Consider the following 27,576-nt stretch of genomic DNA (forward strand, 5'->3'; position numbering starts at 1 on the left):
CACGGGGTGAGCTGGGGTACATCACCACCTGCAAGAGGAGGAGGGAGATGGGAGGAAGGAAAGGTGGGGTCCCACCATCTCATTTTACACCCTCCCCATCATGCTGGCTGCGTCCTGCCGTTCCCAAAGCTTGCATGGGCAAGGGGAGAGCTGAGCCATTCGTCACCCGAGTCAGCGTATTCCCGGCATGAGCCTGACCTGCCACCTCAGGTGCCACCATGATTCCTGTTGGAGAGCAACAGGCAGAATACGGCCCAGCCTCCTTGCTGGGAAAGGCTTTCAGCAACTCCTGGCAGTTGCAACAGAAGGGTAATTGTAGCTACAAACTTCTCCATAAGGGAATCACTGTGCTTTTTAAACAGACCATAAAAATCCCCAACGATGCCGACATTCGAACAGTTAAACAGCGATTAAAGACGCCAGCACTACAAGACCTGGGCATGTTATTTCCAGAGAACATGTCAGCAGCTGCTGAATTTCTGCCTTTACTGCACCGCGCTAGCAGGCACGGAGGTCTTTATGGAAACAGTGGTGTTATATTCAGCGTTAATTAGCGAGCGGCACAGGTCCTGAGCTGCCTCTGCATATCCTCTGCTTGTCAGCTCCGTTTCGTGGAGCTGGGCAATGAGGCCATTGCTGGCACTTGCAGCAGTGCCAGAAAGCCGTGCTGCTTGCACAGGGCATGCCGGTGGCTCCGGGGGTGGTCACGCCAGGCACAGCTGGGGCTGGCAGTGTCATCAGCGTGGTCTCTTTCTTACTGTATGCCTCTGTCAAAAGTAGTAAGATTTGTGACAGGACTCTCATCAGTATATATCCTGTGAGAATATTGCTGGGGCTGCAGCATTCTGTCAAATGATTTTTACAGGTTTACCAAAAAGATCAGCAGGTACTTTTGGCTCTGCGAGTGCTTGGGGTTGTCTGGGTGCAAGGTGTGCTGCTCCCCTTGAGAGCATCCTGGGGTTTTTTCCCCAACTTTTCAGACAGGTCATGCAGGATTTGCCCAGCAACCAGTCTGGGTTCGGACAATCTCTCTGCATTTGCAGCCAAAGTCTTTTCCCCACAAGAATGGATTTTGGTCTTAACAAAGCACATTGCGGTTGGAAGAGGGAAGCTTCTTGGAAGCTCTGCTCCAGCCGGGGAGGGTGGCAGGGAAGGGAACTTGGGCGCAATTACTGTCTGTGGGCTGGGGTGAGCCAGTGGGGTTACCCCAAACCTGGTTGCTGGCGTGCAGATCGGGCTTTGAGTGCTGGTGCTGCCCGTGTCACACAAATCCCAGCCTGCAGACACCGTTAGAGCACTTTTGAGTTTATTTGCTTTCAGATAAAGGGGTAAAAGGCTGTGGGTTACATCGGCAGGCATTTTTGAAACCAGACACGCTGCTGTTTTCCTCCCCAGCACCCACACCCTATTCGGTATTTGAGGCACGCCTGCGTGCCACGAGGCTCAACGTGGCTTCGCAGTCTGTGCAGACATTGTCGGGCAGGTACGACTGGACCTCACAGAACCTCACATCAAAGCCAGCACCCTCCACAGCCTCCTCCACCATGTTTCTGTCCAGGTGGAGGCATGAGAAAACCTGCTTGTTGAAGGCATAGTAGGTTTCCCGGAGGACAGTCACCATCACCAGGTGCCCGCCTGGCTTCACGAGGGCACCAATGTTTCTCACAGCACTGCGGAAAGTGGCCAGGTCCTTGCAGGCAGCCTCCAAGCAGAGGGTGGAGATGATGCAGTCGGCAGGAGGCAGGGGCACGGGGTCTGTGGGGTTGGCTTTGGTCACATCGCACTTCAGAACCTGCTTCACCTTCTTTCTCAGTTTCTCCTCTTTCTCAGCCCACTTCTCCCTAGCAAGGAAATATAGGAATAAATAGGTGAAGGCTCATTAGGTGGTTATTTAGCATCTGCGCCTGCGGCTTCATGCAGAGCGGTAGGAAGCCTGTCTCACCTGTCCCCTTCCAGCTCACAAACGTATTTCACCACTGGCCTCCAGTCGAAGGCTCCTGGTTCATTCTTCAGCCACTTTTCCAGCTCCTGGCGGTTCTGGTCCGTGTAGTCCAAGGCGATGATCTCCTGAAAGTGCTCACAAGCAGACAGAAGCTGGTAGATGGTGGGGCCGCAGCCGACATCTATCAGGGTATTGCCCTTCAGCCCATCTGGTGCAGAATGGGGGGAGAGACCAGTGAGGATGGAGACTGTGCCCCGGGACAGAGACGCCCCAGAGCCCTGCCAGGCTGTGCTTCCCCTAACCAGAAAGGCGATCCCGAGCGCCATGGGCCCAGAGCACTGCCCGTGGGCAGGAGCAATGCCCGCTTCGGGGGCAGAGGCGCTGACACCATGCCCACCCTTGCCCAGGCTGGGTTTAACGGGGTTTCCAGAAACTGCAGAACAACTCCGACTGGCCGTACCCACCGTGCATAGATATACATGCGTGCGTATGTATGTGTAATTTAAAAAAAGGCGTGCATGCATGTATTTACATGGAGCGCGGCTGGCTCCGGGCTGGCACGCGCAGAGCAGCCGCAGCCGCGAGGCAGAGCTGCAAATGGCGCCGTGCGACGTGGCGAGGCGGCTGCTCACCCAGGGAGAACATCTTGCACAGGCTCCTCAGGTTTTGCATCAGAAACGTGTTCGGCCGTCCCTGGCTGTCGCTCAGGTTGTAAAATTCTTTCAGATACTCCCGAGAGTCGAAACTCTGCTGGTAAAACTCTGCGTCGGTGAAGACTGCTGGAGCGGCCATCCTACCGAGAGCCAGCGCTGCTGCCCGCGGCGCAGCCCCCGCTGTACTTTCACTTTCAGCCTCCTCCCTGCGTCCTCCGCTCCGGCTGGACACGCGCCTGCTCACAAGCAGGGCTTTCCCTCGCCCGCCCCTTCCACCGAGCTTTACTTTTTCCGCAATAACTTGCTATTGAAGTGCCCCCAGCGGCCCCTGAGCCGTACGATCCCCTGCAGGAACAGGCATAATTAATGGCAGTCCCCGGGATTACATTCCACGTCCCCGGCTTTACAGTAATTGGTGGCACTAAACCGGTACGGTGCGGGTTGGTGTTGCTGGCAGTCGCAGCCCGACAGCTCTGCAAACAGCACTAGTGCGTCCGACACTTCTTAACAGCGGATTGAAATCTTCTTGGCTTCTTAATAGCGGATTGAAATCGGCGTGTTTGGTAATACAACATGGCAAGGAAGTTTTAAGGCCATTAGATGCCCTGGCAGAGGACTGCCAGCACCTCTCCTGCCGGAAGGGGGGATGGCTGCCAGCCCACGCCTGCAAAAATTCCCATTCTATTTCAGTGATTTTGTTGGGTTTATTTTTTTTCAGGTTTTCCGTGGAAAACTGCAAGTTCACCTCCATGCCCTGAAAAGCAAAATATTCCCAGCCTCGGCGCCCGGGTTTTGTCTCCAGAGCCAGTCCCAGGCCCCGTGCCCCTGCCTGCAGCATGCCCGACGGGGTATCCCTGCCTGCACCGTGATCCTCCGGCAGCCCCTCGCCCGCAGTGCGGGGGGACAGGGAGCAGCGGGGGGCGTGGAGGGGCTGCGGTGGCAGCAGCCTCATTTGCCGTCCCCACCACGAAGAGGCAGCAGAGCCCCGCGCTTGGCGCATCCCCGCAGCATCTCATCCTCTTCTCACTCGCCCAGCAGCAGCCGAAATGATCAAACGGGCTTAGGCTCATTACCGACTCCGAATCTATATAATTGGCCTTTGCTTTTTTAAAGATCTGTCATTAGGAGTGACAGGCGCATCATCCTCAAACTAATAAGCGCTCGGTTAGATCCTGAGGTGACTTTGCTTAACAAACCCTGATCGCCCGCACCGCAGGCACAGCCAGACCTGCCTATGCAAAACCCACTGCTGAAGATATGAAGCATAAAAAAGGATGTCAGCTTGAAAGATGAACACGTTAAAGAGGTTTTCTTCCGACAGCAAGGCCAACAAAGAGTGGACACTGCTCTTTTGCTGCACTGGCCCCACAAGAGCTCCATCAGCCTCAGCAAGCAGATCTAGAGGCATCTTTGCTGTCAGACATCAGCCCTTGCAGCAGACCACGGGCACTGCCAGCCTGCGAGCCCTAAGATACATCCTATTAACGCCGGGGGGGTTGTTTCCACTGCCTGAAATCTCAGCACTGCAACAGGAACGGGAGGCAAAGGAGAGGTGAACCGGCTTCCCTGTTAAATCCTTGGAGCTCAGGGAAGCGTTTGAGGTGCTGCACACTGTACCAGGATGTGGCCATCCAGGCTTACACCCCATCATCACGTGCAGCAGGCTGCAAGGGGATGCTCTTAAGAAAGGGAGGATGCCTGCAGCAAAGCTGATACCAACAATTAGAGTCCAGCGATGCTTGCACCTGTGCCCCCAAGGAAAGTGCTGGAGCTGGGACTGAGCAGCAATGCCACCCTGCCAGCCCCGCACCTCGCTCTGGGGGGTCCCTGTTCTCACTCCTCATGGTATATTTACATTTTTTCAGAAGGTTGCTTGGCTCACTTGCTTTTCACTCCCAGGTCAGGAATCTGCCTGGGTCTGGGGGGCTGTCAGGAGGAGGAGGAGAGGGTTCTGCTTTCTGCAGGGGAACACAAGGAGTGAAAGGAGCGGTGGGCAGACATTCCCTGCTCCTCTCCACCCTCGGGAAGGACCAGGGAATCATCACAGTGCCCGATGAGAGATGCCAATAAAATCAGAGCGATTCCTGTGGCTCTACCGGGCTCAGCTCTGTGCTGAGCAGCACCAAGTTCACAGCAGGGCTCAGGGAGCAGCCTGAGCCTCAAAGCCAAGCCTAAATGCACGTGCCTTTGCCAGGCTCTGAATTTATTGGTTTTTAAGATACCAAGGTGAGGTACATAAAAGCAGTGCGGACCTGCAGCCGGATGCACTGTCGGGGCTTGGGCTCATTTCTGGTGTTGTTTGCCAGTGCAGCACTTACAATTCAGTTTGTAGAGCCTGGTTTTACTCATTGAATAACTTGACTTGGGGATAAAAGTATAAACCATCAGCGCCCAGAGTGCTGCAGGGTACCTGAGAGTGGGAGCGGTGGAACATCTTGGGGCTAGCAAGCCCCTGCTCAGCACACCTGGTTGCCAGCGCTGCCAGCCTGGTACTCCCCACTCCTGGAAATCGTATGCAGTGTCTCTGCGGCCCCCTGAGCTGGGAGTAGCCCCCTGAACAGCTCTGTCGCTCCAGCTCTCTGTCTCTATTGAAATCTCAGCTCCAGATGTCTGATTTCCATTTCCCCCCCATACTTTTAGTTCAATCAAAGTGTGTGATTAGGGCTCTGCGGGCTCCATTGTCATCTCTACCTAAGTGCTTCTCTGATTGATATAAACAGCATTTTGATATTTACGCTGTGGAACGTATTGCTCTGCTTACTTCCCTGGATAATGCACAAAATCTGCCATTACAGGGAGGAAAAATAACACACACACACACAAAAAAAAAGATGTCCCTGCAGAAAACTGTCAGGAGGGGAGAAGCGGAACCCTCCTTGGTGGGACAGGACCATGCCCCATCGACCTAAGCAGGAACGGCTTGGCCTCATCTCATCACCTGGGCAGCAGCAGCTGGGGAAGTCATAAAGGGCAGCGAGGGGGTCACAGGGGTTTTGGCACCTGCAGCATCTCAAGGTGTTAGTGTTTGGGCTCTGTGTGGCATCTGCTGCTAGCACAACTTGTGCCGGTGTCCGAGAGCCAGACTGAAAGCAGCCAGCTAGTGCCTCGAATGCAGGCTCTGTGCCAGGCTCTGCCTGGGTTTGAGCCTTCACAGCCCCAGGGCTGGTCCTGGGCTCTGCAGCCAGCAGCACCAGAGCCCCCCGCCTGCTCCAGCCCACCCCTGGTACCGGTTGCACCCTCTGGCTGAGTCCTTGTCCCAGGGCAGAGGTAAGGCACCCAGTGCTGTCGTGGGGCACAGAGCTGAGCTGGGGTGCACAGGGAAGGGAGGTGTGCTTCAAGGCTGGGACTAAAAGCACCCTTTTATCTTGTTGTATGTGCTTTTTTATGCTGGACTGAGCTTTAGATGCTTCCTCCTTCATATTTGCAGGAATATGTGTAAAGAAAACACGTGAAAAGTAAATGTTTCTTGTCTCGGATACTTTTTGGAGAAAGGGGTAACTGTTCTTTTGCTGAAAACAGTGGTTATTTGGAGAAGGTGTAGACAATTGTGCTTTTAAAGGATAAAATGCACGTATTTTCTGCAATGCAACAGCTCCTCAGGGGCTTTTTGTAAACTCCACAGCTTTCTCTTGCAAGTATCCTTAGGTTTCTATGGGTGGAGGTTCCCCCTGGGGTGGATCTACGTGGTGGCAACATAGGGGTCCCTCATGGCTATCCGCTGGGATACTGGTGCTTTTGATGGAGTTGGTTGGAAGTGTGGCAGTTTGTTGTTTCAGTTGTTGCGGAGAACATTTTTTTTCCATGTTGTACTTGATCAAAAGCATTAGACTTCAAGCTTCTTGCTGGACTTGAAGGGATACCCCCCCACTGCCGTGCCTTTCCCCCCAGGGGCAGAAGCAAGAACAGATGCTTGGCCAATTTTCTCTCTTGCGCGTTCTTCGATATTATCTTAGTCAAACTATATGTAACTAACAAAGGGGCACGCTGCTGGGATCTTGTCCCAGGTGTCACCCTGCGGCTTTTGCTCCCAGAGAGGCTCCTGCCTATGGTGGGGAGCAGGAGCAGCCGGGGCTGGGCAGCACAGAGCTGGGAACAAAGGATGCCTCTTCCTCCGCGTGGTGCAGAGGATCCTGAACAAAAGGTTCACGTTCCCCTGCACTTTTTTTTTGTCGTGTCCCGTCCCCCCCCCTCCTTTCTTTTCTCCTGCACTTCAATGGAGATCTAAACAGTTTTCTGCCTTAAATTTCTTTGTACTGCAACAAGAAACTAGCAATTAGCTATTATAAAGCTGTTTTACAGTCTTGTGGAAACCCTTTCCATCCACTTTGTTTTAAATGGGTATATCTTTTATTCCTAGTTTTCGGGAGTGTAAAACTTTACAGCATTTGCTGCAAACCTTCATACTTTGCTTTGTGGTTTATTGCTCCCTCTGCAGATATATCTTACTCATAAATAAGGCTTTCATCCCTACAGTACTTGACTAGAAGCTGCAATGCCTCTGAGCAGTTTCGTTAACGGGACTTTGCCTAGAAAAACTCAGACCTCAGTCTTTCCTTTGCCTGATGGTGCAGAGCTCTGTAAAAGAGCAGTGGCAGCAGCAGGTTACTCAGCCAGGCTATCTATGTCCCAGCTGGCAAATCCCCATGGCTCTGGGAGATGGGGAAGGTGGCTGCAGAAAGCTTGGCACGAGCTGGGTCTCTGTGCTGGGGTCGCTCTGGGCACAGAGGTGGTGGAGCCTTGGAGCAAAGGGAAATGTGAATGTGCCTGCTGCAGCTGCGCCTGCAAACGCGCTGAGCTGGTGCGAGACTGCTCCCGCCACTTGTCCAGCACCTTGTGCGGTAAAGCAGCATCCATAGGCACATCTGAGGGGCAAAGGTACCCATGGCACTTGGTGTCAGTGCTCTGCCCTACGGCTCAAGAAACCTGCCTGTGCTGCAAACCTGTTCTCGTTGCATTGTCAGTGCCAGGGTGCTCGCCAGCCTTGGCACTTGTGCGCTCTCCCCCAGCACATTGAGCTGGGTGACAGGCATTTCTTTGGCTCCTCAGGAAGATGAGATGAGATGTCCAACTGCCCTTTTCCATGCTATTAAGTGGGATGCCCTAGCTCCCCTCACAGCACAGTAAGTCAGCAGGGCTCTGGGTGGCAGAGCAGCTGGGTTTGGTGGCAGCAGGAGCTGCAGAGAGCTCTGGAGTGCACTCAGGGCTTGTGTCCCTCGTGCTGGCAGCCGAGCAGTGTTTGTTGCCAGCAGTGCCATTAACCTCTGATTGTGGAGCCAGGAATGCAGCAGAAGAAAAAGCTGCTTCAGGGGGCTGATGCCTGCAAAGGGAGAAGCATTTGCAGAGAGATGTACTCTTAGGGCCATGTCCCTCGTGGGTGCAGAGTGGCTGCAGCAGTGGCTTCAGTCAGTGGAGCTGAGCTGTTGCTGTGCAGCTACTTGTACTTGGTGGGCTACTTCAGGTGGAGAGTTTTCTCTCTTTAATAGGGATTGTTTATAGGTTACTTTTTCAAAACCTCTTTATTTTCCCTTGATTAGCAATGAGTCTGACTGCTCTCGGCTCCTGCGGTATGGGGGACAAAGCGATAGAACCGATGAGGCTAAAGACAGGTTTAGGTGTGAGTGGACGCGCCGGTGTCTGATGACCACCCTGTAGCTTTTAACTCAGTGGGAACACTGAGAGGGGCTCTCTTTTAGCCTACTGCCTCTTTATGTGAAACTCGTAAAGATGTGCTGTGCTTGACATCCCTGACTGTGGCTGATGTTGGCTCAGGTGTCCAAAAATCATGGCAGCCAGGTTAGGGGGCAGCAGGCTTGCCAGTGCCTTCGTTCTTGAGCAGGCAAACCAAAAGCCGTGGTGTGGAAATGGAGGCATGCTGGGGTTTTATGCATTGCTGTTTCTGTCTCCATCCCTGAGAAGGGGATGAGCCGCTTGACATCCAGGTGCTTGCAGTGGGTCCAAGGGGAGAGGCAGGGGGACTGGTCCCTGCTGCAGACCCAGACCAACACTATTTTTCCAGGACTGTCATGACACAAAGGATTCGGAAAGGTGTGGGATATTAATTGCAGCTTTCAGACCCCTGCATGCTACATGGTAATTTCATCACATTACGGCGATAGCAGTTTTAAAAATCACCCTCCTCCCATCCCCTTTTAACAAAATACATTTTGTTTTGCAAAAATGCATTTAGGGCCAATTTGTTTAGAGTCCAGAATGGCAGCAATTAAAGTAGTGTTGTGTATTTGGAATAAATGGAGTAACACTCATGTAAGCATGACCTCTGCTGAAAGAATGAAACTGGCTGGGGAGCAGCAGCGTGGGGTACCTTGCTGCAAGTCACCGAAAACAGGATACTTTATGTTGTGCCTCTGAGCATCCCCACAGCTGCATCATTAAAAGCTACTTTACCAGGGAAAAATGAGACCTATTTAAAAATACATCGGTTGCATGTGTCCCTCCCTGCCAGCCAGGCACGATGCTCCTCTTGGCTCCCCATGCGCGGCAGCAGCACCCCAGCATCCCCGGCTCTGGGAGGTACCAGGGTGGCCATGCGCTGGCAGGCGTTGCATTAGCGGATGGTTTATGGGACCATTTGCCAGTGCCAGTACCTGCCACCAAGCCTCCAAATGTCAGCGCTAGGTGTGGGGAGACAGGTGATGGGAACAGGTGGGCTGCGTGGATCTCTGGGGCCCCACTAATTCACAGGCAATAAATTAATGACGGGAATGGGGACAAAGTCCTATTCTGGGTACAGGTGATTGAGCAATTCCCTTCTGGCAGGTGGAGGGAAGGAGGGAGGGAGACCTGTCATTGTCAGACTGCCTTTGATTTCATTGTCTGAGCCAGCCTTAAAGGTATCCTGTGTTCGGCACTGACTTTGCTCTTGCTTAGGGTTTTGGAAGTGGTGGTGAGTCTCACTTAAAATGACGAGTGCCTCTGCTAATTACACAAGGCTGCTTATTTGCAACATGGGCTGTCTCTTACATCTTCCCCATAAAGGAGTCAAAGGTTTCCTTTGCTCCCAGAGAGATGGGAGATTGTCAGAGCTAATGACATCAGCCCTGTCAGTCAAAGGTGTAAACCCATTTGCACCTGCACAGACCTGGTCCCCAGCCTTCGTACCAGGTGTGGGGTGGGAGCTGGCTTGGTGGGGCAGGGGGAAACCCTGGCAGGGCGGGACGTCTTCCTCAGCCCCCTGCCACCCTCCACTTACATCCCACCTGCCTCCAGGAACACGAGTCAGTGCTGTGCAGGAGGGAGCTTATGGGCAAAAGGGATGCTTTGGTAAGGAGCAGTGCTGAAAATACTGAGAAAAGGGAAAAATATGGGAGTGGCACTTGATGAAGCCAGCTGCATAACAAACCACCCTTACCCGCAGACTCTGTGTCAGCATGGTTTCAATTTAGTCTGTGCTGTCTTTATAGGATTCCTGAGTTAGCCTTTGGAAAACCAGTATAGGATTTTTGATGCCCAGTGAAGATTTTCCCATAGCAGCTATCCTATAGGAATTGTATTCTCAACCTGTGACTTGCCTGGGAGGGGAAAGGTTAATGAACACCTACTGTGTTACTTTTATATTCATTAAACTTGCTTGAAAATTTCAGGGGTGGGTTTTTACTCCAGGCCATGTTGGGTCCTCCTGACATTTAAATTGCCCTTTCTCCAGGGACAGCGATGCTCATCTACAAGCAAAGTTTGGGGTCCCTGTGCTGCAGCAAGGCTGCAATTCAGAGTGTGAAAAGGAGAGCGGCTGTTTTATTAATCGCATGCCTGCCCATGATTATCACCAGCATTTACAGTGGGAGCAGCCAGCCCTGTGCTGAGGCAGTGTGCCGGGTCCCCAGCATGCCTCTGGAGCCCATCCGGATCGATGGCTTGATAACCTACAAATTAACAGGGAATAAGCATTGCACCTGCTTTAACTTTTGCATTGCACAAATGAGATTTTTGTGGGTTATTTACAGCTGCAGCTGGCCATTAGGGATATTGCTGAGTGAAGTTGCTGGGAGTAATATGTTATTGTGAACTGGGAGATGTGAACCTATAACTGGCTTGGAGGGAAGTGGGGCTGGCTGGGCTCGGCTGGTGGGAGGCAGAGAGCGTGGGGCTCTCTTCAGCTCTGCCTCTAGGAAGCACTCTGACCTCGGGAAACTGCTGTCATGCTCCCCAAAATGGAGAAAATAACTCAGAGTAACGCTTGTGGGTGTGCACAGCTTTGATAGTGTCTGCTGGTGTTGGAGACCCTTTGGCTTGGGACTGGGCAGAAAGCATGGTCGAGGGATGTACCCCAGTGTGGAAGAGCTTGGGTCTTGGCAGTTCACTTTCAGCTCGAGGGAGAAAATGCTGGGAAGGAACCATAGGGGCTGGACCTGCCTGGTCCCACAGCTGGAAGCCCCTTCCCCTGCAGGTGTCCCCTTCTGAAATGGGGGTGTGTGGGATGAGAGGAAAGCCAGCCTCAGTGACTGTAGTGCAGCACGCAGAGGGATCGGGGATGGGGGGAGAATTGTTAACAAGGCGTGCTGGGTGCTGCTGACGAACCTTCTCACCCTGCAAAAAATGAGGCTTCCTGGGAGTAGGCTGCTGCTACCCGGCCCAACAAGCCCGCGCAGATGGCGGGGAGATAAATGACGCCATCTCCGTACTGTAGTGGCTCGGCTGTAATTTCTGAAAGACATTTATTGGAGGCAGCCTTCCCTTTTTCAGGGACTGTGACTCCTCGGGCAGAGGGAATTGTGACGGGGAAGGTGGAAAGCGCAACCCCGCGTTACTGATGAGAGCGGTGCCCAAAACCCCATCCATTCCTCTCCTCCAATTTTCTCCTCTGACAATTTATAGGTTAGTTTGATGCTTGAATAGCTGTGTCTCTCTAGTAATATGTATTCTCTGTAAGTATTCCCCGCTGTGGCATATCCTAAGAGAACTCCATCAAATAATTATCTTCCCTTTTATTTATTCACAGTCTTTTCACTCGATCTGCATCACGATAAAATATTCCAATGGTTTCCTCTTAGCACCGAGCCTTCCCCAGATTGTAAAGTGTATTTATGTACAGTATTAAATCCGCCCTGTGTGGCTCTTTATCTCGGCACTTTCCCCATTTGATGCTGCTGTTGGGTGCTGGTCCCAGCCGCCTCCTGCCTTGACACCCTGCATCACCGGGGCACGCGCTGAGCCTGTGCCACTTGCCTGAAGCCTGGGGCAGGAGCAGTCTGCAGGGGGCTGAGGACAAGGCTGCAGGCTGGTATAGGGGGATAGAGAAGGGCAGCCCCACCGGGGAACCTTCTGGTCTCCTTCGTGCTTTGAGCGGGGATGTCACTGCCTTACAGAGCAGAGTTGCCCGCTGTCAGCAGCAGGACGTGACTGCAGAACGGCTCAGTGCAATCAGAGCAGGGAAGAAACCAATAACCTCTTTTTTTTTTTTTTTTTCTTTTCTTCCCCCCCCCCCCCCCCTCCCCCTGGAGGGTCTGAAAGAGCAGCACTGCTCTTCAAGAACTCATCTGGTCTCCCTGGGCAGCCAGCTCAGCAGACGACCTCTTGGGGAAGGCTGCACCTCTAGAAAGGGCTTGCCATGCAGAGGGCAGCTTCTTTTTTATATAGAAGGTGATTTCAGGGGACAATACATGGAGTCTGTGTGATGGTTTCCAATGCTGGTGAGCGTTTAAGAGCCATCCTTGGAGGATGTGTGGGCATGCTGCAGCACAACTGTCACCTGTGGCAGGGCACATACCTTCTGCATGGAACAGTGGGTCCATCTTTGCAACCGGGGCAACTGCAGATCTTGCATAATAGCATTTCCCAAACCATTATATCCTTACCTTCCTGTGGATTGTGGTGGGCTATGTGTCAGCCTAACAGGGAATATTCCGTGTTCCATGCATCCGTTTGCTGCTTTAAAAATCCACCATGCAAGAGGGTGGGAGTGGTGGCTGTGCCCACCCAGACTGTGTGGGCAGCATCTTGGTGAGTGCCGGTGCCCCTCTGCGGGCACAAGTCTTCTAAGGGTTTTCTGGGCTGAAAGAGTCACACATTAAAATTGAAAATCCATAGCAATGCCAGGGAATGTCACAGAAGAGCTCTTCCACCCTCCAGGGCTGAGGGAAGCAAAGCAAGTTTAACTTTATTTTTAAGTTTTCTCCCACTGTTCTTTCCAAGTATGTGAGCGCTTCGAAGCTGGGAGCCCGTGCGCTGCAAGGCAGAGGCAGCGTCTGCGCTCTCTGCCACGTCTGCTTGCTGTGATGCAAGGACAGCGGTTAATAAGTTAGTCATGGAGCAAAATAGCGGTGACCGTTCATAATCGCGGCTTTTATTCCCCACTTTGCCTATAGTCAGTGTAGCTGGTAGGCGGAGAGGCCAAGAAAAGGGGTTGCTCCCAGAAGAGGGAAATGCTGGGGGGAGGACCAGTCATGGTGAGGATGATGCCCATGACTCTTCCGCTTGCTCAGCTCTGGCACCTCTTTGACGTGGCTTCCCCTCAAATTGCGGAGAGGCGAGTTCCCTAGCAAGGGTTAACTGAGTGTATAAAATTGATTGCGATTTTAGTAATTCAGTATAATCACAGTCTACCAGCAGGTTGCTTTTCCAGCAGGAGGGTTTGGAATTATTTTCTGGAGTTTGCAATATAGAACTTAAATTAAGCCTCAGAAGTCAGAGGAGCTCTGCTGCATCTCTAATGTGGTGCTAAATTCTCAGCAGCACATTCTCTGTATTAAAGCCTTTGCTAGCAATTAGGTTCATTAACTATCACAATACCTTATTTATTACTCGGCATGCCATATGGTTTCCCAGCTAAAGAATGGCACCCATTCTAGCACAGACCATTTGGCATCATAAAAATGTTAACAAATAATGTTATGGCTCTCAAGGGCAAAAGGGTTCGCTGGGTTGCAGGTCTGAACGGCAGGAGAGAATATGAAAACATTTTTCTTCTATGGCAAAATAAAGAATTCCTCGAGACAGAAGTATTCAAAGAATATCACGCTCACATCACGCAAATGGGAGTTTTATACATGCCCATAATGGTTATGTCAATATTTGCAGCAGGCAGCGCTCTCACTCACCTCCTTTTCTTCCCCCCTTTTCTCCTCCCTCTGAGCATGGACCTCGTCGGGAGCACTGACAGAGAAGGACCCACCTCCACATACGTGTGCCGTGCTTTATACCTTGGGATTGTTTGGGGTTTGGAATTTTGTTTATGATGATGCTAGCTTTCTGGTGTGTGCAACTCCTGGGGCTGGGATTAATTATCAAGCATGTGTACATGGCATTGACTTCTACACCGCAGAGGGACCCGTAAGGGTTGAAATTGCACCAGCGGAAAGAGCAAATTGGGAACTTGATCATGGATTATAAAAAGTTAGGTGTTCTGACCCTGAAAAGAGCAAAATCTTAGCTGTACGCTTGTCTGGTGGTCTATGGAGGAGAGCACCACCTGCATGCAGCCCAGGCTGTGAGCATTACGCAGAGTACGCTTGCGCCTGGTTCCTGTTTCCAGCAGGATTAGGATTATGAGAGACGGGCAGCATTTCAGGTCACAGAGACTTGAATTGTCTCATCTTGGGCATCATGTGGCCAACATGCGAGGAAAACATACTTTTTCCATTTCTGGTCTGTGACTGGGTCCCCCTGGAATAAACATGTCCAAAAGGTGATTCTGGCAAAGTGCAACTTACATCAAAGTAGCAAGGAAAGCACAGATTAAAGCAGACTTTCTGATCCTCTGACAGTACCCCCTGACAGCCTCCAAATTTCCAGAAATCTGTCAAACAGCATGGTCTTGAGGCACAAGTAACGTCACTGAGTGTCCTGGATGATGCTCACTCTGTGCCGAAGCGAGGCAGTTTCCCTCCGAACCTTCTCCAAGCTGATTCCTGGTGCCAGCTCTCTGATTTTCAGGATTCACTGGCAGATGCAGGGTGCTGCTGCCCCTTGCTGAGAGCACGGCTGGTCTCAGGAGGGAGGTGGTGCATCCCACTCGGCCTGCTCCCCAGATCAGTGTCGCACTCTGCCCTCGGGTCCAGCCTTGCCCTGGCTCACCAAGTGGGAAGGGATGCCACAAGCACGTGAAGCCCAGCAGACTGGAGACGCATGTTGCATCATTTGCAGTTGCAGTCCTGGTCAGAAGCCTGAATGATATGAAAACCAATGAGAAAACAACTCTTTCAGTGTCTGCATGAGCTGAGATACAGTGGCTGCAGTCCTGTGAGTCTTTACACAGCTAACCACAGTGCATGGTGTCAGCTTCATAATTCCCCTGCCGATGGTTGTGTGGGTTGAGGACCGGGGGACACGGTGTTCTCCTGCCAAGAGCAGCCAGTGATGAGGCCGGAGCAGTTTGGTGCTTCAGGATGTAGGGCAGGATGCTCTCAGATAATTACCATGGCGATGACCACTTCAAAAAAAGCCTTCGATGTACAGAATAACTGCTCTTCCCGTGGGTGGCAGCAGAAGTCAGAGCACTCGCCCCAGCGATGGGCTCGGTCTGTACCACAGCTTTGCCGTGCAGCCAGTCTGGTGGTGCATGCTCCAGAGCTGCCCATGTCCTGCTGGAAACACTCCCTGGGGAGGGATGCGATGAGGAGAGGTAGTACTGCAAAACTCACAGGCTTTAAAGCCAGCGAGGATTATTTCTCATTACCTCAGCTGAACTCTTAAGAAACACCGGTGAAGTGTTTCACCTGCCAGTTAACACAGCACCACTTCATGTCTGAAATAAAGCCATTTCTTTGGGGAGCCTATGAGCTTTGTTTTTTATTGCAGCTGATGGTGTGCAGCACTGTAAGCAAAACCAGACCCTGGGAACAGAAGTGCTCAATCGGAGAATGAGTGTGTCCGAAGATCAGGCCCCAGAGCTGGGCGTGGTGAGCGCTTGAGACCTGCACTGCTACCCTTGAAGAAAATGCTTGAGGTCAGGCTTTTCTCACCTGGAAAAAACTGTATTTAAGCAAGCCCCTTCACTCAGCACCACTATATGGCATCCATCGATGAGCTGGCTGGGAGTTAAACCACCTTTTCTGTACCCTGTTACCAAAACCATGAGCCATTCCTGTGCCCCTGGCAGCTGAGCTGCCACTGGGGTTAAGCTCTGCCCCCGACCCCGGCAGTTGCTTCAACATTCCCCCCTTGCTGGCCTCAGTGCCCCTCTTCAGCGGCTGCACATTGCGCTTCCATCCAGCACCTTGGTCCCATTGCTGCTGTGTGATAGGCCCTGTGCATCACCCGTGGGCTGTTGGGAAGCATTTATAATGAGCGAGGTACCCATGGGGAGAAAGATGCCCAGCCTGTTTGCTGCGGGGGTATGGGTCCTGCAGCCTCTGGGGGGGCTAACAGCAGTGGAAGTGTTGCCTCCCTGAGGCGGGGGAAACGGTAGAAAATGAGCTGTTAGTGCTGAGGGAACCTCTCGGATGCTCAGAACTCGATGTGCTTTTAGGACTTTTCAGTATTTTTTTTTTCCTTATTCCAGTTCATCCTCCTTTGAGATAATTACTTTTTTCATGAGAGTTTCGTTTGGGGTTCAGATACCTTGAAGGGATATGTCCAAAATGTGCCCCTTCAAAAGCCTCTGGGGCTGGAATTCGCCCCACCACCCCACTCCCCCCCCCCAAAAAAAAAAATCCTTTTTGCTTTGTGAATCTGGGAGCGTGCTCCCTACCCGCCCGCCTGTCCATTTGCACAGCACCAAGGGCCCACAGCAATCTGGTGATGCTGCGTCCATTTCTGTAGGAAGATCGGTGACGCAAATGCTCCAACGTTGAGTGTGGAACGGCAAGCTTTTTTCAAATGGCAGCAAGAAATGGTGTTCTGGTCCATTTGTGGTGGGATTGGTCTCTCCCAGGCTAAGGATGAAGTATCTGCAGCAGCAGAAGTGGCGGAGGAGAGGGACATGCCGGTGAGAAACAGTGGGCTGGGCTTCAAAAGGGGCTTTGTGCCTTGAGAGGAGTTGGGGGCAGTTTGGGCAGCAGCCTCCCACCTGGTGAGAGCCATGTCAGCTGCCTGCGCAGCAAGCCTGCCTGCCTCCCCCTGCCTGCATCCCCAGCCGCTCACAGAAGCACATGCGAACCTCTGGCCCTGGGCAGATAGGTCTTATCCAGGCGCAGCTTTGCAGGAGTGTTTACTTTCATTCCTGGGAAGCCGATCGAGCCGTTCCAGTAGGGAATCTGGCATAGACAAAGGTGGACCGTGCCAAGCTCCTTCTGGCATGAACGTTGCGTGGTCCAAGGGCACAGGAGCTCCTTCATGCTGGCCTCCCCGTGATGACCCCATCGTGCAGCTGGGCTGCTGAGCCCACGTCCGTGGGATTTTCGGTGATGGACATCGTGTCTGAGCTGAAACACACAGATTTCTCCTGACCTTTGCCAGGGATTCATAACTATCTCCCCTGAAAAGGGCGTTTGCAAGCTGTCTTGCCACACGAATGTTATCTGAGGTTTCAGTCACTTAGGAATCTGTGACTAGATAAGATACCAGGGGTTTATTGTATCTTCTGGCAATTATTAAGAAAATAAAATCAGTTAATATCTAACCTTGAACCTAGACTGTAATGTTTGGCTTCTGACTTTATTCCAACTCTCTCATACATTCTGGAATTGTACAGTTTAGAGGGGTGATAGGAGTGATGAAAAAGATGAAAAGGAATTTAAACAGAGACCAAAATACCTTCATTATGCAGCTAGATCATCTTAGAAACACAATCTGTATGATGTGTGATTCAGCCACTAGATTATTTTTTTTCCTGGTGCAAGAAAGGGAAGAAGGAGGAGCGCCTGTTGGCAGAAGTTTCCCCAGCTGTGAAGGCATTTTGTGTGAATGCTTAATGCACAGACATGTGAAGGGAAGGCAAGGGATGGGGGGAAAAGTCTTCCACAAGTGTGGGCTTTTGTTTGCACTGTCAAAGACGGTAATGCCTTTTCTGTGCGTGCACACACAGAGCCACATATCTCTCTCTCTCCCTTTGGAAAGGGGATGAGATGACTCATGCAACTGGAAATGGGACATGGAGCTTTGCCCTTGCTAGCCAGGAAAGATGAAATTAGGGGTAAAGGTGTCTGCTCGGTGACTGACGTGTGGGATTTGGCTTGCTCCCTCCAGCAAGTGAACTTGGGTATCACAAGGGCATGAAACCCAGCTGCCTTCAACGGGATGGCTGACACTGCCTGTGGTTCTGAGTGACTTCCAGAGTTTTAAACTCTGAAGCCATTCAGGGGCTCTTGAAAACTGTCCTGTTTACAGGCAGGAAGAGGTTTAAGCAATATGTTAATGGTATATTAATCTTGCAATCAGAAAAGCATGCAATGGGTATTTAACTTGCCTGGAATTCTTGTTAGCATCTACCCTTGTGTATGATCCTTCTGGAGAAGGAATGTGCCTCTCGGAGGGGGCTCCCAGGTGGAGGTGTGGCCCTGCGCCCCGCTCCTGGGGGACCACCAGCAGCAATGATGCCTTGCCGTGCTGAAACCAGCTCTTTCCCCAGCACTGTGTGAATCCTGAGGAGAACCAAAACCCAAAAGGGGATCAGGGAGGCAGAGGCAAAGCAGGCTGAAACTCGGAAGCGACTCTTAGAGCATCCCCTGTTTCGTTGAGCCCCCCAGAAATGCTTTGCTGAGGCCCCAGTGTAGAGTCTGCTCTATTTAAAAGGTGGGATTTTTTTTTTTCCGGGATGAACTTTACTGAACACGCGTGAAGCCCCCTTAGTGCTGTACAGTTGGGGCTGACATTTAAAGCCTTGGCACATCTCTTTTTCTCGTCCTGTGAGGATGTCAAATATTTTAGGTTAAGAGAAGGGGAAAAGAGGAAAAATAATTACACAGTAAATTAAATAAAGATGCGCCCCCCCCCCCCCCCCCCCCCCCCCGCTTATTAGGACTTCAAAAGTTGCTGCCTCTGGCTTGAGCTCTCTCGAATACGTACAAAGGGTAACGCTAAAAATAGGTACTGTACAAATGATTAGGTCATAGCCTGCTAGAGGGAGACATTTTTATTTAATTACCAACCCGGCAGCGCGTTGCTGGGGGGGAATACATAAACACGGCAGCTCAAAGCCCGGCTGTAAAGTTTCTGCTCCTTCGCTGACTCACTGTGGCTAAATTCCCTTTTGTGTGGGGGATTTAGGGGAGGAATGTGGGGAGGCTGGCCTGAGCTGCCACCCTCCTGAGTCACAGCTCACACTCACCCTCCCAGCCTTCGAAGGCTCAGGGCCCTTAAGCTGCTAATTAGCCTCATTGTCTTAGGGGCTGCGCAGCATCTATAACCTGGACAAAAGGGGAGGAAGGGAGGGACATGCTCCTGGAAATGCTCAAGCGGCGCAGCTCTCCTTTCACCCACGTTTTTGCATCTCAACCCGTCCCTCTCGAGTCCAGGAGGGATGCTAATCCACTCCTTTGATGTAACGGCATCGATTTGGCCGCCACCACAGCGCAGACCTACGGCTGTGAGCCGCTGCCTGGATGAGCAAAGTTGTAACTCAGAGCGGCACTTACGAGCAGAAATGTCGCGCCATAAGGATTTTAGTGTCCCCCATTTGTTGCTCGGGTGCAATATCCCTTAAAGGAGCCTAGCTTTAAACAAAAAAGCAGAGGAAAGGGAGGGCGTTCCAGGCCGGGAAGCTGCCAGTCGCGCGCAGACGCACGCGTGAGCAGCCCCGCTCAGCCCAGCAGAGCCGCGCAGATGTGCGTGGTGACACACCAGACTGCTCAGGTCACGAGGCGGGTGATGCAGTTATCCTCGTAGCCACTACCATGCCTTTGTCGCATGCTCGAGCGTGGGCCGGATCGCACCCCTTGTTGAGCCAGTACTGGTAGGTTGAAGGGAAAAGGTAGGCGCGTGGGGAAGGGCGGACAAGGGTTTGTGCAGTGCACATGCCCCGGGACGGTCCACACGCATCTAGTTGGCCTCGTCTGAATTGCTAGACTTCATGTGTTCACCTTCCCCACGATGGAAGGAGTGCTCCTACGTGGCTGCACTGCGTTTGGTTACAGCTGTGCTCCCGCAGCAGTTTACTTTGGCCTCGACTGCAAGGCGGATAACTTGCAGAAAAGAGCAAAGCCATGCTTCTTGCATCCCGCCACCCTGCACCGCAGCCCCTGACCCAGCTGCATCCTCGGAGCGACTCTCAGGTTCCCTTTGTGCGGCGAGCGGGGCACAATAAAGGGCCTGTTCCCAACTCCTCTGCTCCTCTGTGCCGCCACAATGTGCTCGGGTCCGGTATCCGCATGGCTCAGATGGACCCTGGTGCTAATCAATGGCTTTCACAGGAAGCTTAACGCGCCGTGGCTGCATGCTGAGCAGCCTTCCAGGGGCCTGCCGTGGCTTTCTTCCCTCCCCCTTAACAAACAGCTTTGTGCGTTTAGGGTTGGGGTTTTTTGTAAATAAAGTCTAACACATTTAATCATCTTTTCATAAGCTGTCAGCTTGCCGCATGCGAAAGTAGAGCACTGCGTGCTCTACCCTGTCTCCGAGCAGCAAAGCCACCGTGCCTGGCAAAATCCTGCTCTGGTGCATGCACGAGAGAGCTTGGAGGCTGTGGACTTCTCTCAAAGTCTGGAGTGATACCAAGAATCAGTTTTTAAAAGTCACGGATTTTTGATTTAAGATAAAACTTTGCAGAAAATCCTTGTTCCCATTGTTCCCATGTTTCATAACTTGGCTCCGCACAGCAAGACTGGAAAACCCTCCAGATACACCAAAAGCAGAGTGGAGGTGGTCGTAGGAAAATGCACGCAGGAAGGCTCCTGTCCCTTCACCCTGTGTATGGTGTGGGCGTGCGCCAGCCAGTTCTCCAAAGCGATGGGGAGAAGGGGTCCAGGGGTCAGAGCCAGGGTGGGCACAGCAAGCTGGAGAAACCGGGGGCACTTCATTGCACCCCTCACTGGGGTGGAAAGCAGAGAATGATGAGCCTAATGTCACTGGAGGAGTGCAGGTGGTGGAAAAGGGCATGGACGCAGGGAGAGGGAAGGGAGCAGCTGCCCGTGTGGGGGTTTTCGGGGTGATGGAGAGGAGGTAGCCGGGGGGTGTGTGTGTTGTCCTCCTGCCCTCCTGTGCATGCAGGGTGGGTGATGCTGGGGCACCTCCTTGCTGAAGCTGCCTCCCGCGGTGTTTTTTTGTGGGCGACGCATCCTGAAGAAGAACTTCCCTTCTTACTGGAATTTTTGAGACCTTCCTGGTTTCTTCTCCCATTCCTCTCCATGCACCTGGCCGAGTCCGGGAGGGGCAGCCTGAGGCTGCCCTTGCCATCATCCCCTGGAATACTTCCAGGCCATTACTTTGCCCTGCCCGTGCTTCATGGAGCCACTCTTCCTGCAGACCTGCTGACATTTGCTGGGCTATTTCTGTTGAGAACGAGAGCGTTTGTGTCTCCCTGTCCAAAATAAATGAAGGGCTGGGGGCTCTAAGTGGATCTTGAAGGGATCCCTAGGTTTCCCGGGAAGGATGCCTGTGGGAAGGGTCCTTTCCCAGGAAGACCTTCCCAAGCAACCAGGGACGTCTCATGAGTTTAATGCTGGAGGTTAATAATAATCGCACCAGGCAGCACATCATTGCCCCCGTATCTGGTTGAGAGATTTACAACTGAAACTCGTGGCGGAGGAAGAAATTGCCTCAATCACTTGGAGTAATGGCACATGGAGAGGCACTTGGGCGTGACTGCTATTTAACACGGGAGCCCAGCTTGGCTTCATTTAACGTGCTGGTTCCTTTCTAATAAACACGTTACACTACAAGGTGGGGATTAAGATCAGAAAAGTAAATAAATTGGAAACTGATGGGGAGAGATGGGAGGGAAATGGAAGGTACTGGGGGAGAGTGATGAATGACTAACTCCCGTGCCAGGGTGTGGGGAAACGACCCTGAAGGCCATGGCTGTGGCTTCTGAGCATCGGTTCGGCATCTCCACGGGCTTCACCCTGGGGGGTGCCGGTGCTGGGCAGCCCTGCCGCTGCCCCTGCTTTGCCAGGTACCTCCCCACGGGGCTGCCAGGCCGGCAGCGTGCCTGCAGCTCTGACGCCTGAACCTGGGAGATGGTTTTCCCTCCCTTCTCAGGGGCACTGAGGCAAGTCGCTACTTCGGCTTCTTCTCTTTGGCTTGCAAATGCATCCAGATCAGTTCTTTCCGTTCTGGATCGAGGCACCCAATGTAAGCAAGGTCACAGGCGCCCTGGCCAAGACTTTGCAGGGAAGAGTTTGCGCTTCTTTAGTATTTCCCCCATGCAGCATTGGCGGGGGGAAAGGGAGTTGATGCTCGAGGTCACGGATGAGGATTTTTGGCTTTTTCCCATTCTATGCGTGTTATGATCGCCCTGCCACTCTTGCCAGCCAGAAATCCTACAGCTCTGTGTGCACACAGGCATGCAGAGGACTGCAAGAGTTTGGGAGGAAAGGGGGCTCGAGTAGGGGCAGAACTGGGTGGGGAGAAAGACCTCCACGGTGCTTTGGTGCAGCCCGCTGGGAAACAGAAGGGGGTGAGGGAAGTAGTCCCTGAGTGACAGGGCATCCCTTTGGTTTTGTCTGAGAGACGTGGCTCGTGGGAAGATGCTCTGGCCAGAGTTGTCTAACCAGCTCTTCCATCTTGTTTTGCCTCTAAAAGCAAAACCACCTTCAAATCGAAAGCCTCTGCTGCCCACGGGGGTCTCCAAAAGCACCAGCACGTTCAGCCTGCGACACCAGCATGGAGTGAGTCTGGGGAGGGATTTGGGCATGCCACGTTTCCTGGCTCAGGGTCGACAGGCCAGTCAGTACCTTTTGGGAAAGGCAGCTGCGGGAAGTCAGTCTATTAAACAACTCAGTAGCTTTTACTATATGTGTTAGAGGAGCAACAAAAAGTGCAACGCACCAGTTGACGGGAAGGACTGGGGGGTTAATTTTCAGGATGCTGCCTGGGAATTTAGCCGTGGGATTTCCATTATTGCTAATGGGACTCATGCAGCTTAATTTCATGCGAGCTACACTAAAAACATACCCCTAACTGTCTGCAAAATTTCAGTCCTGAAATCAAGCCTTTTAAAAGTTAGAGGAGGGTAAACAAACACCTGAAACCACACCGTCTCACTGCTTCCCCCCCCACCTCTTTGGTCGTTCGGATCTAAAAGTCTAGCAGGGGGAGGAATGCGAGTTTAGGCAATCGGGGGAAAAAAAACGTACCGCAGGCACATTGGGCTGCCTGCACTCCCCGCTTTCGCCAATTAAAATGGCAGAGTTATAACCCCTGAAAAAATAGGGGTAGCTGATGCCTTACTCTTAAGTATACTACCGCGAACACGGCATTATCATACGCGTCTAATAACCCAAGCAGCACCGCCTTTCATTGCGAGGCCTCCGTTATTAGGCTGTTCTCGTTAAACGACTGCTATCATCTGGTCCCAAAGTACATTAAATCCCATTATAATTATAAACACACTTCCCCATAACGTTCTCCTTAGATTACATTTGCGCTGCTTTACCCCAAGGGTATCTTTGTACTAATACCGTCCGTATTTGTTGTTTTAACTGACGACGCCGGGCCCCGCGCTGGCTGCGGTGTGCGAGGAGGGAAGGAGAGGTCTGCGCGGCTGCTGCCTGGCCGTCCCCCGGGGATGACATGGGTGTCCCGACATGCTGAGCGTGGGTACCACTGAGGTGCCGGAGTGCACAGGTAGTTGCAGCTGAGGATGCTGGGCACCCTCAGGACGAGGGGAGCAGCGTGCTCAGCTGAGGATGCTGGGCACCCTCAGGACGAGGGGAGCAGCGTGCTCAGCTGAGGATGCTGGGCACCCTCAGGATGAGGGGAACAGTGTGCTCGGCACGGGGTGCCGCGTGGCCCACGCTTCACCGTTGCCTTTTTTCCGTGGCTGTCAGTGACCGAGCTGCTGGCATCGCCGCGCTGGCCCCCGTCACCCACCCTGGGGCGCGGCGACCCCTGCACGGGTGGTGCCAGCGTGGGCTGTGGCGGCTTCGTGGGGGCAATGCGTGCTCGGCGAGCCACCGCCACCCGCCGCCCGCCTTGAGTTTGGGCTTTTCAGGTGAATTTTCCCTTCTCCTCCTCCAGCCGGGGGCTCGGTCCCGCGGTGCGGAGGGCGTTAAGGCGGGGGTCCCCCCCGGGGGCCGCCGCGCACACACACAGGGACACGGCGGTGGCTTTGTCTCGGTGCGGTGCGGGGCCCGCGCTGTCCCTCGGTGCCGGCCCCCCCCCCGGTGCCGCCCCCCCCGCGACGCCCGGCTCCTCCATGTTTGCTGCCGGCAGCGCTGTCCAGCCGCCGGCGGGGCCCGCCGGGCGCCCCGCAAGGTGCCGGGGCGGGGCCGGGGGGGGGCGCCCGCGCTCAGGCTGGCGCGGGCGGCGGCGGCGGCGGCGGGGGGGCGCGGGGGGCGCCTGACGTGGGCGCGGGGCGGCCCGTGGGCCGGCGCCGCGGTGATTTGCTGCGCGGCGCGGCGAGCGGCGGTGGCGGCGATGAGAGCGGGCAGTGCGAACTGCCGGAGCAGCCGCCGGCCGCCGTGAGTGCGGGCGGGGGGGGCGCGGGGGGGGCTGCGCCGGGCCCCCTCCCCACCCACCCGTAACCACCACCTCGCCCCGGGTCCCCGCCGTCCCGGCCCGCCGGGCCGGGAGCTGCGCCGGCTCCCGCCGTGCACCTGATGGGGCTGCGCTGCCCGACGGAGCCCCGCGGGCGGGACGGGAGCGGGACCGGGAGCGGGAGGCGGCGGCGGGGGCGGGGGACGCGCCCCTTTTCCCGGGCGGCGGCGGCGGGGACGCCACTTCGGCGCAGAAACTTTTCGGCGAGTCGCCGCCGGGCTGCGGGCTAATCTCCCCCTTCTCTCCTCACCTCGCCCCCCCTTTCTCTCCCTTCCCCCTTTCTCCTCCCCCCCCTTTCTCCTCCCCCCCCTTTCTCCTCCCCCCCCTTTCTCCTCCCCCCCCTTTCTCCCCCCCCCCCCTTTCTCCCCCCCCCTTTCTCCCCCCCTTTCTCCCCCCCTTTCTCCCCCCCCTTTCCTCCCCCCCTTTCTCCCCCCCTTTCTCCCCCCCTTTCTCCCCCCCTTTCTCCCCCCCTTTCTCCCCCCTTTCTCCCCCCTTTCTCCCCCCCTTTCTCCCCCCCTTTCTCCCCCCTTTCTCCCCCCCTTTCTCCCCCCCTTTCTCCCCCCCTTTCTCCCCCCCTTTCTCCCCCCCTTTCTCCCCCCCTTTCTCCCCCCTTTTCTCCCCCCCTTTCCTCCCCCCCTTTCTCCCCCCCTTTCTCCCCCCTTTCTCCCCCCCTTTCTCCCCCCCCTTTCTCCCCCCCTTTCTCCCCCCCCTTTCTCCCCCCCGTTCCTCCCCCCCCTTTCTCCCCCCCCTTTCTCCCCCCCTTTCTCCCCCCCCTTTCTCCCCCCCTTTCTCCCCCCCCTTTCTCCCCCCCCTTTCTCCCCCCCCTTTCTCCCCCCCTTTCTCCCCCCCTTTCTCCCCCCTTTCTCCCCCCCTTTCTCCCCCCCCTTTCTCCTCCCCCTTTCTCCCCCCCCTTCTTCTCCCCCCCCTTTCTCCCCCCCCTTTCTCCCCCCCTTTCTCCCCCCCCTTTCTCCCCCCCCCTTTCGCCCCCCCCTTTCTCCCCCCCCTTTCTCCCCCCCTTTCTCCCCCCCTTTCGCCCCCCCCTTTCTCCCCCCCCTTCTCCCCCCCTTCTCCCCCCCTTCTCCCCCCCTTTCTCCCCCCCCTTCTCCCCCCCTTCTCCCCCCCTTTCTCCCCCCCCTTTCTCCCCCCCTTTCTCCCCCCCTTCTCTCTCCCCCCCTTTCTCCCCCCCTTCTCCCCCCCCCTTCTCCCCCCCTTTCTCCCCCCCTTCTCCCCCCCCTTCTCCCCCCCTTCTCCCCCCCTTCTCCCCCCCCTTCTCCCCCCCTTCTCCCCCCCCTTCTCCCCCCCTTCTCCCCCCCTTCTCCCCCCCCTTCTCTCCCCCCTTCTCCCCCCCTTTCTCTCCCCCCTTCTCCCCCCCTTTCTCTCCCCCCTTCTCCCCCCCCTTTCTCTCCCTTCTCCCCCCCCTTTCTCTCCCTTCTCCCCCCCTTTCTCTCCGTTCCTTCCCCCCCCCTTTCTCTCCGTTCCTTCTCCCCCCCCTTTCTCTCCGTTCCTTCTCCCCCCCCTTTCTCTCCGTTCCTTCTCCCCCCCTTTCTCTCCGTTCCTTCTCCCCCCCTTTCTCTCCGTTCCTTCTCCCCCTTTCTCTCTCTCCCTTCTCCCCCCCTTCTCTCTCTCCCTTCTCCCCCCCCTTTCTCTCCGTTCCTTCTCCCCCTTTCTCTCTCTCCGTCTCTCCCCTTTCTCTCCTCTCCCTTCTCTCCCCCCCTTCTCTTCTCCCTTCTCCCCCCCTTCTCTCTCTCCCTTCTCCCCCCCTTCTCTCTCTCCCTTCTCCCCCCTTCTCTCTCTCCCTTCTCCCCCCCTTCTCTCTCTCCCTTCTCCCCCCCCTTCTCTCTCTCCCTTCTCCCCCCCTTCTCTCCGTTCCTTCTCCCCCCCCCTTTCTCTCCGTTCCTTCTCCCCCCTTCTCTCTATCCCTTCTCCCCCCCTTCTCTCTCTCCCTCTCCCCCCCCTTCTCTTTCTCCCTTCTCCCCCCCTTCTCTCTCTCCCTTCTCCCCCCCTACTCCTCTCCACTCCTCTCCCCACTCCGCCTTTTGTTTTCGCAGATAGTCGGCACACAAAGCTAGTCCCAGATTTGAGCGACGGCGAGGCACCCTGATGAGTGAGCCTCGGGAGCGCAATGGATTTGACTAAGATGGGCATGATCCAGCTGCAGAACCCCTGCCACCCCACCGGGCTGCTGCACAAAGCCAACCAGATGCGCCTGGCGGGGACACTGTGCGACGTGGTCATCATGGTGGACAGCCAGGAGTTCCATGCTCACCGGACAGTGCTGGCCTGCACCAGCAAGATGTTTGAGATCCTCTTCCACCGCAACAGCCAGCATTATACCCTGGACTTCCTCTCGCCAAAGACTTTCCAGCAGATCCTGGAGTACGCATACACCGCCACACTGCAGGCCAAGGTCGAAGACTTGGACGACCTGCTCTACGCTGCCGAGATCTTGGAAATTGAGTACCTGGAGGAGCAGTGCCTGAAGATCCTGGAGACCATCCAGGCCTCTGAGGACAACGATGCCGAGGTCACCATGGCCGATGGAGGCACTGCTGCTGCCACCGAGGAAGAGGAGGAGAGGAAGTCAAGGTACATCAAGGGCCTCTTCGTCTCCAAGCCTGCTGGCGAGGAGAGCAGCTACACTGGTACAGCTGGCCAGAGCCTGCCAGCGGCCACGGCGGAACAGAGCGCCTCCGCTTCCTTTGGCCCCCTCTCCGCCATGAGCCCCACCAAGGCAGCAGTGGACAGCTTGATGACCATTGGGCAGTCGCTGCTGCAGGGCACCCTGCCGCCCACCGCCTCTGAGGACTCACGCCCTGCTGCTGCCACCCGCCGCCCCCCCAGCCTCACGGAGGTCAAAACTGAAGCGATGCAGGTGGACGAGGCTTCCAGCCATGACAGCCCTCGGATGGCCGAGCCCGGTGCCTCCGGCGGGGAGAAGCCTGATGAGAAGGGCAAGGAAGGGCCCGGCACCCCAACCCGCGGTAGTGTCATCACCAGCGCCCGTGAACTGCACTACGCCCGCGAGGAGGGTGCCGATCTGCCCGCCGAGCCCAGCCAGGGGCTGCCACTGGGGCCGGAGCCATCCGCCGCCACCCAGGGCGAGAAGCCCCTGGGCATCTACTCCCTGCTGCCCAACCACAAGACTGAGCCGGTGCTCGGCGTGCCGCCCTCCGTGGCGTCTGCCCTGCACGTGCAGCCGGCCTTGGCTGTCTCCATGGACTTCAGTGCCTACGGGGGGCTGCTGCCCCAGGGCTTCATTCAGCGGGAGCTGTTCAGCAAGCTGGGGGAGCTGGCGGCCGGCATGAAGACGGAGAGCAGGGCCCTGGGTGAGCAGTGCAGCGTGTGCGGGGCAGAGCTGCCGGACAACGAGACCCTCGAGCAGCACAGGTGAGTGTGGAAGCCGCGACGCTGCGTGCTGCACCAGCCGGGGGATTTCGGCATCTGACCAGGCGTCGC

The 27,576-nt window shown here is 54.9% G+C and overlaps 2 protein-coding genes across 3 annotated transcripts in view; one reads left to right on the forward strand and one right to left on the reverse strand.

The window, feature by feature from the left end:
• Positions 1–1,289: 1,289 nt before the first annotated feature.
• Positions 1,290–2,793, reverse strand: NNMT (nicotinamide N-methyltransferase). Its single transcript, XM_037409955.1, has 3 exons — positions 2,575–2,793; positions 1,943–2,150; positions 1,290–1,841 (listed from the first exon to the last, which is right to left on the reverse strand). The coding sequence occupies exons 1-3, from the start codon at positions 2,732–2,734 to the stop codon at positions 1,406–1,408; spliced, it is 804 nt and encodes a 267-aa protein (XP_037265852.1). The 5' UTR covers positions 2,735–2,793; the 3' UTR covers positions 1,290–1,405.
• A 21,148-nt stretch (positions 2,794–23,941) lies between these two features.
• Positions 23,942–27,576, forward strand: part of ZBTB16 (zinc finger and BTB domain containing 16) — a 65,707-nt gene continuing 62,072 nt past the window's right edge. Inside the window, exons 1-2 of one of the 2 annotated variants that reach the window (XM_037410032.1) lie at positions 23,942–24,044; positions 26,173–27,507. In XM_037410032.1, coding sequence (XP_037265929.1) covers positions 26,243–27,507 — 1,265 coding nt within the window. In that variant the 5' untranslated portion in view covers positions 23,942–24,044; positions 26,173–26,242. Of the gene's footprint in view, positions 24,045–26,168; positions 27,508–27,576 lie in introns of both variants that reach the window. The other variant, XM_037410033.1, reaches the window with a different exon arrangement.

The sequence above is a fragment of the Falco rusticolus genome, chromosome 16, assembly GCF_015220075.1.
Source record: "Falco rusticolus isolate bFalRus1 chromosome 16, bFalRus1.pri, whole genome shotgun sequence".
NCBI classification, from domain to species: domain Eukaryota; kingdom Metazoa; phylum Chordata; class Aves; order Falconiformes; family Falconidae; genus Falco; species Falco rusticolus.